We start from the raw sequence: 12,488 nt of genomic DNA on the forward strand, positions 1-12,488 counted from the left end.
TTATTTGCATAAAAATACAGTATGTTCTACTGTGTATATTCTCAACAACATAAATAAACTATTAAAAAAATGCAATAATCACTCTGTATACATTTTATATGTATATACATACACATAGGTCATAACAAAATACCCAAGTAGGGATGTAGAATCTAAAAATTCATAAATTAGGAATCTGTTTATACTTAATCTACCATTTATTTAGGTATCTAATGGGGATGGGAAGAGGGACCATGCAAAATCATACGGTACAATATACAAGGATCCTAGAAATTAGTAAAAACCAACTATCACATAAAAGGCCAATATTATTATAAAACAGTGAGTTGTACAGAGAAGGGCTAAAGCAGACCAGAGGCTAACCTAAGATGTTCAGAAGGCCTAGCTCCTCTGACCTACAAAGACTTGTGGCCTAACCCCTTCACAAACGCAAAAACAAGGGGTCTGGGAAAACTGTTAGAGGAGGCAAATGGGTCAGCACAAACCCATTCTCCCTAATGGAACAAAAGACCAAAGCATATGCTCGCTGGGTGCTGAATATACAGTCATTCCCATGCGCCCTATAAAAGCAAGCTTAAGCAGTTAAAAGATAAAGGATAATTCACATCTCATGCTACTACTATTACCTTTAACAACTGGAGTTGGTCAAATGTTAACTCCTTTACTGGAATTTCAAATAATTCAACTGGATCAGCATCAAATTTCTGAAAAGTAAAAGAGAAAAACAGACTTTCAAGTTATTACTGAAAGGTTTAGATGTTAGGCCTAACATCTCAATTTACCGAATGATGAGAACAACTGTTATGTGGCCATGGTAAGCCCACACAGGGAGCCCATCTTACCCAACACCATCACCCGGCTCTTAGATCCTGCTTTTAATGTTGCTACAGAGGGCCTGGCAGAAAAAACAGCTGAGAATAAGCTGTGGCACTGAAGATACAACAGAGCCAGAGGTCAGTCACTATCACTTCCCCTATTCCCTGTCAGGCTGTACACTTCTTACACACACTCCTGCAAAAAAGCTAGGAAAGCAACATGTAAGTACTATGTAGGGATCGAGTTCTGTCAGTAAGTTTTTAAGCTTGTCTAAGCCTCTTTAAAACTTAAGTTTGCTTAAAAATTGCTAGAAAAAGCAACTGTCCTTAAAAATTGTCTGATACATTGAAATAGAAAATAGCTATAAGCACCAGTATTTAACAAGAACCTGATCTACTATGAATTTTTCCCAATAAGCAAAACTACTAGCTTTTAATGCTGATATCAATTGCCACACTATACCTCTATGGAACTGAGTAACACATCATCAATAAATTACCAATCCAACAAATACACTAAGGTATTCGTGTGCACGTGGTGTGAACATGAAGTGTTTCTGGACAGATACAGAAGAAACTATTAAGATTGACATGAAGAGGAATAGGTAAAAAAAGGCTTTTTTTTTTTTCATTTAATAATCTTCTGAACTATTTGCATTTTTTACAATACACATGAATTGCTTTTATAAGAAAAATACTAGCTTAATTAAAACTCGAACTAATAATATATATAAGTCATTACTTCATTACCCAATTAACTCATCCAGGTTCAAGATCAGAGCAAGTCAGAGTCTGGTAAAAACTCGGGATGAGTAAGTAGTCCTTCCAATTTGTCTCTCATAGAGCTTTAGAAATAAGTTACAGATAGATGCATTAATCTCCATCTTGTGTAGGCAGGTCCTTTTGCGCTCCATTCCTTCTCATTTCCCCTCACATTAATATTTCCCCGTGGCAAAACAACCTGCTCCATTTCTGTTTTGTTATTCTATTTCTGTCATCTGAATAGATGCATCTCCTTTCTTCCCTCTCCTAATACCGTCTCACAGAAACGGAAGGGTGCTTTTCTATATATCACAGTAATCCAACCTCACAGGACTCAGATAAGAATCCACTAGCAGGCACGGCCATGTGCCTTGTCATGTTCTTTTATACAGCTACAACAAGCAGTGTCTAGTACGGTATAGAGCCCTCACTGACACAGTGGTTAAGAGCTCAGCTGCTAACCAAAAGGACGGCAGTTCAAATCCACCAGCTGCTCCTTGGAAACCCTATGGGGCAGTTCTACTCTGTCCTATAGGGTCGCTATGAGTTGGAATCAGTTCACATGAGTTGGAATCAACAGATTTTTTCAGTATGGTGTAAGACATGTTAGCAAAGTGGCCTTATTTAAGTCAACTCAGTCAAAAATAATACCCAATACAGTTCTAAAGAAAATCTCAAATGAACCTTCACAGTGTAAGTCCCTGAGAAATCACTTGATTAATTTGTATACTGAAGTTTAGGGCCTATTATCACAAATATGTCTGTACATTAACAATTACAATTTTAAAAAAATTAGATGTTTTTCAAACCTCCATCATGCCCTCTTCTCCATTCTCACCATCTTTACTCCAGTTCAGACTTAATTTACCTTTGGTTCACACTACTCTTCCCTTTGCCTCTAGTCCCTGCCCTCTCAAATTCATATTATATCAGCTACCCAAAATATTCATCCTGAAGTTTAGTTCTGAACATTATCCTCCTCTGTCTTCCATCTCTCCCTAGCTCCTAACCCTAAAACCCCTACCCTTCACTGAGGCCCTCCACTATGTGGAGCCAAACCACCTGTCCAGTTTTAATTTTTACTGTGACTCTTCCTACTTTAGTCAAATCATACCGGCCTATTAAATTGAGGAAAGCACTGAAGCAGAAATAGATGGGCAACTAAAAAATAAACTAACAGTATGATATCTTCCCCTCCTGCCTCAGTGTAGTGACAATGGCTAACTGATACAGAATCATCTAGAATGTCCCTTTGTTAGATAATATAAAGAAGCAAATTTGGGAAAACAGAGACCTTTTATTTTTTTTTTTACTTAAGGAAATTAATATTCCCATCTCCTCACTCTTCTGATGTTGTAGGAGCTTGAGAGAGGAAAGAACTGGCAGTAATTCACCAACTGAATTACTTATAGAGAATTGAGCGACTCTAACAAATAATTAAAATACAACAAAGTTCCTAGTTTTTATCAGGACAGATTAGAACTGCCCCATAGGGCTTCCAAGGAGCAGCTGGTGGATTCAAACTGCTGACCTTTTTGTTAGTAGCCAAGCTCTTAACCACTGAGCCACCAGGCCTCCTACCTAAAAATAAGAGTTTAAAATGAAGGAATTTCAACGTACCTTTTTCATAGTCAAACAACAGGTGAGATCATGATAGACCACAGGCACAAAATCCTTTGACAGGTGTACATCAAATTCTACAAAGGCCGCACCCTGAAGGAGATAAAGGAAGTAAGTAGGAGAAAAACATTATCTGGATCACAATACATCTAAAACTACACGGAGGTAAGAAATTTATCATTCAATGTACATTTACTGGAAACCCTGGTGGCGTAGTGGTTAAGAGTTTGGCTGCTAACCAAAAGGTCGGGAGTTCAAATCCACCAGGAACTCCTTGGAAACCCTGTGGGGCAGTTCTACTCTGTCCTATAAGGTCACTATGAGTCAGAATCGACTCAATGGCAACGGGTTTGGTACATTTATTATTCACTACGACAACATAAAACTTCCTTATGAAATACGTAATACTACACTTCAAGCTTTTTCTCAAAAATAATTTCCTCCCTTAAAACAATTATAACTGTTTTACCTTTTTTCCCCCACTAGCAGAGCAATTACGTTTTCTTGGCCAAAAAGGAGCACTGATCCACTTGAAATATGCAGGGCACCTCAGTGGCAATGATGCAGCCTTCACAGGTGTCACAGCTGCTACTGCTGCTAGCAGAACTGGAGCCTAACAGGAGCCTGGGGCACAGGGCTACCTCACCTTGTCACCCCTGCACCCCCCAGTTGGTCAGCTGACTCTCAAAGATAAGACGGGGAAAAGAACAAGCTGCAGGCCCTCTTAGTTACACTCCCTGTGCACTAGAGCAGCGTACTCTGTAGCCTTTCTTAGCAAAACAGATTAAAGAGGAGGTGGAAACCGCTGCAAAGAGACAGAGAAAACAGAAATGGGCAATACGAATGCCAAATTTCCTGATGTAAGCCTAAACAGAAGAAAAGCACAAGAATTATGTTAAGGATATATTTTTAAGAGTCTGATCCAGAAAGAGAAATAATCCCAATAAAAGATGAGGACAGAAACTGACATACCAATTTGTGAATTCATGGAAGGAAAACCAGCTGAAATCAACTAAACAATGTCTGGGAATTCTGCAACGTTATGGAGTGAGTTATATAAGAATGGATGTATTTCCACCCTTTACTATGGCATCTATGACCCGGTCATGGAAGGTTTCTCAACTTAGAGTACACATTACCATCAAATCGTTCTATAAGCATTATTTCCAAAGTGAATATCTGAATAAGCACATTATTCCATTAACGAAAACCAGTATTTAATGGAGAACTTTTTTCTTTCCTGATCACCCAAAATTAGTTATCTCAAAAGCAGGGTGCTTAAGATCATAACCAAGAGATGCTTCATCTTTACTTAGAAATATGTTCGGCAGCAGCAGCATAAATTCTCCCGTTTTTAGATCATGATCTTGGGGAACATCTAGCTCAATTGGCATAGCACAGTTTATAAGGAAACTGTTCTATATTCTACTTTGGTCAGTAGTGTCTGGGGTCTTAAAAGCTTGTGAACGGCCTTCTAAGATACTGCACTGGTCCCACCCCACTGGGAGCAAGAGAGAATGATGAAAACCAAAGACACAAGTGAAAGATTAGTCCAAAGGACTAATGGACCACAAGTACCTCAGCCTCCACTAGACTGAGTCCAGCACTACTAGATGGTGCCTGGCTACCACCACCGACTGCTCTGACAGGGAGCACAATAGAGGGTCCCGGACAGAGGTAGAGGAAAATGGAGAAGCCCCAAGAGTATGGCCCCCAGACACCCTCTTAGTTCAGTAATGAAGTCACTCCTGAGGTTCACCCTTTAGCTAAAAATTAGACAGGCTCATAAAACAAAACGAGACTAAATGGGCACACCAGCCCAGGGGCAAGGACGAGAAAGCAGGAGGCGACAGGAAAGCTGGTAATGGGGAACCCGAGGTTCAGAAGGGGAGAGTGTTGGCATGTTGTGGAGTTGTTAACCAATGTCACAAAAGAATGTGTGTATTGCTTAATGAGAAACTAGTCTGCTCTGTAAACCTTCACCTAAAGTACAATAAATAAATAAATATTCCCCTTTTTAACCTATTAATCCAGACTGTAGGTGACTCCCCAGGCCCACATTTCTCTTCCTCAAAAGACCAAAGTTATTTAAAAAAAAAGAGAGGTTCACTTACATGACTAGCAGCGTTTCTTAAAGAAGCAATAGTATTTTCTTGAACTTTAGCAAGCCTGAAATAGAAAAGAAGTACTTATTATATACTATAGAGAAGATGAAGAAACACTGAATGAAGAAGCCGGCTATATTTTCAAAAATGGAAATAGTACTTGTCCCCTACTGTGAAGTTAATTTTGCCAGCCCCCAAATAAGACTGTAACCATCACTTGGTTGATACAGGTATTTATCATATTAATACAGCTAAAGGTATTTACAGGCTAAACATAGACACACCCGATACCACAACAACAGAGAGTGTGTGTCTTCTTGTAATAGTATTGGATGACTTCTTTTTTTCTTGGAGAAAAGTGAGGTGTGGTGCATGGACCAATTAAGGAATATAATCCCCTTCAAAGGCAGGAAGGAGTAGAGACATAGAAATCTGCTCCTTGTAATGCGGTCTCCAGATGACGTAATACTGGCAGCCTCTGGTGGGAGGATGGGAAAGGATGGATGCACCAACAGGATAGTTATGGAAAATAAATTAAGAATAGAGATAATTTTGCTGTGTAAATTCTCAACAACAAAATAAATAAAATTTAGAGGCGGGGAAAAAAGAATAGAGGTAAAAGAAGCCTCACTGCTTGACAAGATGGAGCTCTACAGTACTTCTTTCTCAGATGGTGATTTGATAGACCGTGATCTCCATAAATCCCAACGCTATAACAGTGTTACTTTAAAAATAAGGGTGGGAAGGGATTAAAACTGAAAGTAGAAAAGCTGTGGAAGTGAGCTACATGTTGGTAATTAAATAACTTATAAAGCTGGGCAGAAGAACAACTCTGTCAAAATGAGCTCCGCTTCTGGTAAAAGAGACACAGCTTTCTGTCTGTCTGTGCAGTCCAGGTTGAATTAGTATCCTTCCCTGAGTTTACACACTGGTACTACCAGAACAGGACTCTTATTGCCCCCCTTGTTCATCAATTCAGGAGAATATTAAAAAGACCGACCAGAATCTTAGGAGAGAGTCGGTCTTTAAATAAATTACAAACCCCAAGTACCAAGTGACATTTACTTTCAAGGGCACACTGTTGTGTTAACTCATAACTCTAATGATAAAAGGACCATCTGACCATCAGTGGGACAAAGCAATGCAACCTTATCAAACATATGAGCTACCAAATGCTAATCCTACTCAAATATTCAACCTACTGGGCAGTTGTTGTAGAGTTCCCTGCGCCTCGATGTCCAACATCCAATGGTATTCTTGGCTTCCAATACTTGGAAAATGAAGATTTCATGTCACAATTGTATTCTGGTAATGGCCTAATAATTATATAGTCAACTTTCATAGAAAAAAAAAGGGGAGAAACAAAGATAAAAAAAAAATTTTTAAAGGCCATCAAGAGCTCGATTATATTTAAATACAACTTAACTCTACTTTAATAACCTCTATCAAATATTAAAAAAAGGTTGAAATTGATTCAAAGTAAAGCTTCTAGAAAAATAATAGATATGCTCCTTAAAATCATATTACTTAATATTCTGAAACAAATAATTTAATCTTTACCTTTCTTGTAAAACCAATTTGAAACTAATTAAAATTCCAACCTAGCCTTAGCTTGTTTGTAAAGGGCCAAGTAACTACCACCCAGACCCTCCAAACTTACCTCTGACTTTGCCTATTGTTTTTCTGGAATTTCTGCTCATGATAGGAAGAGTAAGGATTCCAGCACTCTTCCCACTCTCAGCAATGGTAGATGATAAGAGACATGCTGTACCCACATGTCCAGGAAGGGCATCACCCTGAACTACAGGTTCACTGAGATCTTCCTGGAAAAACAAGGTTTAGAGTAAACAATTTCTACGCTATAATTTAATTAAAAAAAAAATTCCCTTAAAGTCAATTCAGAATCTATGGATATTTAAGGTTAAGAGCTAAGGCTGCTAACCAGAAGGTCAGCAGTTGAAATTCACTAGCCACTTTTTGGAAGCCCTGTGGGGCACTTCTAGTCTGTCCTATAAGGTCACTCAGAGTCGGAATCGACTCCACAGCAACACGTATACGGGTGATGAAAAATACACTCAAAGTTACATTACGGTAACTTAGATGGCTTCTTCACAATAAATAAGATCCGCTAATATTTTAAGATTTTTGTATCTTACTTTATGAATTATAACTCTACTGAATTTACGTTTCTGGTCCTCTAACCTGCATTACGTCAGTTTCAAGCACTGATGGGAAGGTTCTGTGGTGCCTTCATGTTCAAAGATCAAGGCACAGTGAATTTGTAATGTGTATCACATTCTCTAAAAGTACATCAACACAGGTGGCGTAGAGCGATAGTAACTTCTCTAGAAAACCGAATATTCACTTTGAGGCACTGGACAGTTTCATAGCCCAGTCTATGAATCACACAGTATTTCCAAAAATGCTAATTAAGGAAAGGGAAAAGTTAGGTTCTTCAAGAGATTATTAAAAGGTAGATTCTGAAGCAACAAGGAAAAGCTCAACAAAAACTTCCTATTTTTACAATAAAGTCCCATAGATTTTATCACTTAGCCAATAATTTGATTCCTTATAATACAGGGTAGCCATAAAGACACCCACAAAGGCTATATCTAAAGATGTCACCAATTAAACAACTCAGTTTCTAATAATTTTGTGTAACAAGTTTCATTCAATAGGTTAAAGCTTGCCCTAAATTCGGCTATTTTCAAGAAACTGTGGCTAGGTGCTACTGCAAACTATAATCCAGTGGGAATGGGGTACAAGTGGCAGGAGAGCTAGAGGAAAAGTAGTACACATCACCCCGCTGTGCCAGGTACAGTGCAGTAAGAACCTTGGGGAAGGGACTATCTGAACCCACAGCCATCCATGGGCTCCAGTAAGTATCACACACAGCTCTGGAAACTTAGCTCAGATTCCGAACAGCTTGGCACAATTTTTTTTATTCTGGTTAAAATATTCATAACAAAGCCTTTGCCAATTCAATAATTTTTACACGTACAACCCAGTGACAATGATTATGTTCATGGTGCACAACCATCACCACTATCTTTTTCCAAATTATTCCACCACCAATAACAGACACTCGATGCCTTTAAGGCAATGACTCCTCCTTTTTCCTTCCCTCCCACCCCGAGTAACCACTAATAAAACTTTGGTCTCTAAACATCCACCTATTTCACATAAAATACGAAAGTGGGATCATATAATATTTGCCCTTTGTGACATTTCACTCAGCATAATGATTTCGAGGTTCATCCATGTTGTGGCGTGTATCAGGACATCATTTCTCTTTATGTCTGAGCAATATTCAAGTTTTATAATTATAATTCTGCTAAATGTAGAGGAATAAACATCTAAAAAGTTGTATGGATTATGCCTTTACATAAATTAGTAAATGAAAAAATCAAAACGTATGTAAAAAATAACCTTACGCTTGCATTCTTTTTCAATCCCCTCACTGAAAATAACTTACTCACCTCAAAAAAATCAAAGATTAGTTCCAGGTTATCCGGCTCCATCGTCTGTATGCTATACTCCGTCCAGCGGTCAGGCTGCAAGCCATACCCACACTCTGGCTGGGAATGCCGGCACTTGAATTCGTTGTCGCTTATTAGAGATATCTCCAGGCTATTAGACATTTTGTGAAGGACAGTAGGAGATGCCCTATCATCGTCATCTTCCTCCAGACCCTCTAGTGTCAGCTTTACCCTACACAATAGGAGAAAACATTAAATACAAAAAAGAAGCACAGAAATGAAAGTCATACAAATGTTACTACCTAAATGCTGAATTTAAAAGTGCTACTGAATACGTTTAAATCTTCAAATAGCAAAAATAATATACAAAGATACACGAACTACAGGTTAAGGCACTGAATATGTTTCATGGAACTTGTGCTTTTACGTACGTATACTCCTGCAAGTTTTAAAAAGGGACAGATGTCTACTGTGTCTACTACAATTGTTTTTGTTAATAATTCTTTGGTTAAGATTTTTGAAAAAAAATGAATCTAAAGAGATATTTACTATTATCTCATTTATAGCTGGCTATATAAATTTCTTAACCTTCAAATAATAATAAGACCTCCTTTTGAGAGGCTTCACAAATACACATATGTAAGACAAGTACAAAGCTGAACCTGTTAGGGTGCATTAAAAGGCTGTTACAGTTGGTTGTAAATTAAAGATTTTTTCCTGACTCTACCACAGTGAAAGTCCAGGTACTTGGTGAAAAGTATATTACTAAAGAAAAATATTTGTACTAAGCCTATGTATGTACACACACACATAAATATATGGAATATTTGAATATAATGGAAAAAAAAAATCAGAGTCTCGAACTCTTATAGGCCTCACAGCAATGGAAATAGTTAAGACCAGTCACCCAGGCCATAGGGTCAAAGCCCAGTCTTCTCCCAGTGAGAAGCAATTACTTATAATCTAAAAAGCACTACTTGTAATCTAAAAAGTCAACTCATAAGCAGCCATCTAAGATACTCCACTGGTCTCACCCTATCTAGAACAAGGGAGAATGAAGAAAACCAAAGACACAAGGGAAAGATCAGTCCAAAGGACTAGTGGACCACAAGTACCACAGCCTCCACCAGACTGAGTCCAGCACAACTAAATGGTGCCTGGCTACCACCACTGACTGCTCTAATAGGGATCACAATAGAGGTTCCCAGACAGAGCTGGAGAAAAATGTAGAACAAAATTCTAACTTACAAAAAAAAAAAGACCAGACTTACTGGTTTGACAGAGACTGATGAAACCCCAAGAGATGGCCCCTGGACTCAGTAATGAAGCCACTCCTGAGGTTCACCCTTTAGCCAAACATTAGACAGGCCCATAAAACAAAACGAGACTAAAGGGGCACACCAGCCCAGGGGCAAGGGCTAAAAGGTCAGGAGGGATCAGTCCCTAGAGGATGACATCATGCTTGGTCAAGTAGAGCGTCACTGAAAAAGAGGAAGACCTTCAACAAGATGGACTGACACAGTGGCTGCAACAATGGGCTCAAGGATAAAAACAACTGTGAGGACGGCGCAGAACCAGGCAGTGTTTCATTCTGTTGTACTCAGGGTAGCTGTGAGTTGGAACTGACTCAACGGCACTTTTCAACAACAATTGGAATGTACATAGTTTAAACAATTTTAATACTATTAATGTAGGGAACAATGTTATCATAGAGAGTACTAAAATTTTTCATTCTAGATTTAGATGGAACCCAATTTGTAATATAAATAACAGAATCACATTGGTAGAGCCTGCATGATCCCCTGCTCTCAACCACTACTAAGGCTTGTCTAATAGCCACATAATTCTGAGGTACACTTGAGGGGGACACCTATACGGATTATCCAATTAGTAATACTATTCTGTAATCACACTGTAAAATCAAAAGTAGCATATTAATAACCCAAAACAAAAATAATCATCTCTCCTCAGAAACCAAACACTTAGGAAACGTTCTGGACAATTTATTTTGTTGGTGAGTCTGAAGGAGCAAACATTCTTCTCTGCTAGGCTGTATGAAACAGGACCTCCAAGTGTCAGTAAGGAAAGTGAGGCATGGAAGATAAAAATAGTTATTCTGCCAGCAGCAATGTTTTTCTGTTACAGAAAAAAATCAAGTTTAAAGGGATGGGGTCTTTAAAAGAACTTAATACTTAGTTCATTGTATATGTTACAGGTTTTCTTCAAAAAGCCATAACTGGTATGGTCTATCATAAAGAGATATTACTTTGCAATTACTGATGGAGGCAATTGAAAAGGGAGACTTGTGTTTGAAACTTGGTGGTAATGAGATGGGATCACACATCTAGTATTTTACATAATTTGCATAAGCTACTGCTACATTTTTAAAGTCCTGACATCTTTGTAGATAAATTTATTTCCTACTCCATGAAGGCTTAGTCTATCACTAATATGACTTTGGGAGATGGTCGGAACAAACACTAATATGTAGCTATATACAACTATTTCAATAGGAATCAATGTTATTTAATGTGTAGAGTCCAGCTAAATATGTTGTTTGTGGTTAGGTGCCGTGGAGTCAGTTCCAACTCATAGCAACCCTACATATAATACAACTAAGTACGGTTATAAGAAAACATTTCAATTTATTTTAAGTCTAAGGAACACAATATTTGCAAACACTCCAAGTGATTCCTACATAAACAAAGATTCAGCATGCATTTATACTCTAATCTAAACCTCTGTCTTTAATTAGCTATTAACTTCTTAACTCGGGGGGAGGGGGGATCCTAATAAGCCCAACCAAGGCTTTATTTAAACGTCTACTTCTACCCTTATCTTAATGTCTTATGCAAATAAGACAATTTATAGCAGCAATACTATTTATTTGCTCCTTTTAACTTGTAAAGAAAATATTCAGCTACATACATCTAACTAGTTACAGACTCTCTGAGGTCAAGGGGATCTTCCGACGAACCTCAGTTTTTCGTACGCACAGCGGAGGCCTAGGAGAGTTAAGGCACAGACAGCAGAGGCCTAGGAGAGTTAAGGCACAGAGAGCAGAGGCCTAGGAGAGTTAAGGCACAGAGAGCAGAGGCCTAGAAGAGTTAAGGCACAGAGAGCAGAGGCCTAGGAGAGTTAAGGCACAGAGAGCAGAGGCCTAGAAGAGTTAAGGCACAGAGAGCAGAGGCCTAGGAGAGTTAAGGCACAGAGTGCAGAGGCCTAGAAGAGTTAAGGCACAGAGAGCAGAGGCCTAGGAGAGTTAAGGCACAGAGAGCAGAGGCCTAGAAGAGTTAAGGCACAGAAAGCAGAGGCCTAGGAGAGTTAAGGCACAGAGAGCAGAGGCCTAGGAGAGTTAAGGCACAGAGAGCAGAGGCCTAGGCGAGTTAAGGCACAGAGAGCAGAGGCCTAGGCGAGTTAAGGCACAGAGAGCAGAGGCCTAGGAGAGTTAAGGCACAGAGAGCAGAGGCCTAGGAGAGTTAAGGCACAGAGAGCAGAGGCCTAGAAGAGTTAAGGCACAGAGAGCAGAGGCCTAGGAGAGTTAAGGCACAGAGAGCAGAGGCCTAGGAGAGTTAAGGCACAGAGAGCAGAGGCCTAGGAGCGTTAAGGCACAGAGAGCAGAGGCCTAGAAGAGTTAAGGCACAGAGAGCAGAGGCCTAGGAGAGTTAAGGCACAGAGAGCAGAGGCCTAGGAGAGTTAAGGCACAG

At 39.1% G+C, this 12,488-nt stretch overlaps 1 protein-coding gene across 2 annotated transcripts in view; it reads right to left on the reverse strand.

The window, feature by feature from the left end:
- The window catches only part of GPCPD1 (glycerophosphocholine phosphodiesterase 1), a 62,690-nt gene that overhangs the window by 14,264 nt on the left and 35,938 nt on the right, over nucleotides 1-12,488 (reverse strand). For both annotated transcript variants that reach the window (XM_049868803.1, XM_049868804.1), the window contains 6 exons: nucleotides 8,782-9,013; nucleotides 6,963-7,125; nucleotides 6,505-6,637; nucleotides 5,312-5,366; nucleotides 3,198-3,290; nucleotides 627-704 (listed from right to left, as the gene is read on the reverse strand). In XM_049868803.1, the coding sequence (XP_049724760.1) occupies nucleotides 627-704; nucleotides 3,198-3,290; nucleotides 5,312-5,366; nucleotides 6,505-6,637; nucleotides 6,963-7,125; nucleotides 8,782-9,013 (754 nt within the window). The remainder of the gene's footprint in view (nucleotides 1-626; nucleotides 705-3,197; nucleotides 3,291-5,311; nucleotides 5,367-6,504; nucleotides 6,638-6,962; nucleotides 7,126-8,781; nucleotides 9,014-12,488) is intronic.

This window comes from Elephas maximus, chromosome 25, assembly GCF_024166365.1.
Source record: "Elephas maximus indicus isolate mEleMax1 chromosome 25, mEleMax1 primary haplotype, whole genome shotgun sequence".
In the NCBI taxonomy this organism is placed as follows: domain Eukaryota; kingdom Metazoa; phylum Chordata; class Mammalia; order Proboscidea; family Elephantidae; genus Elephas; species Elephas maximus.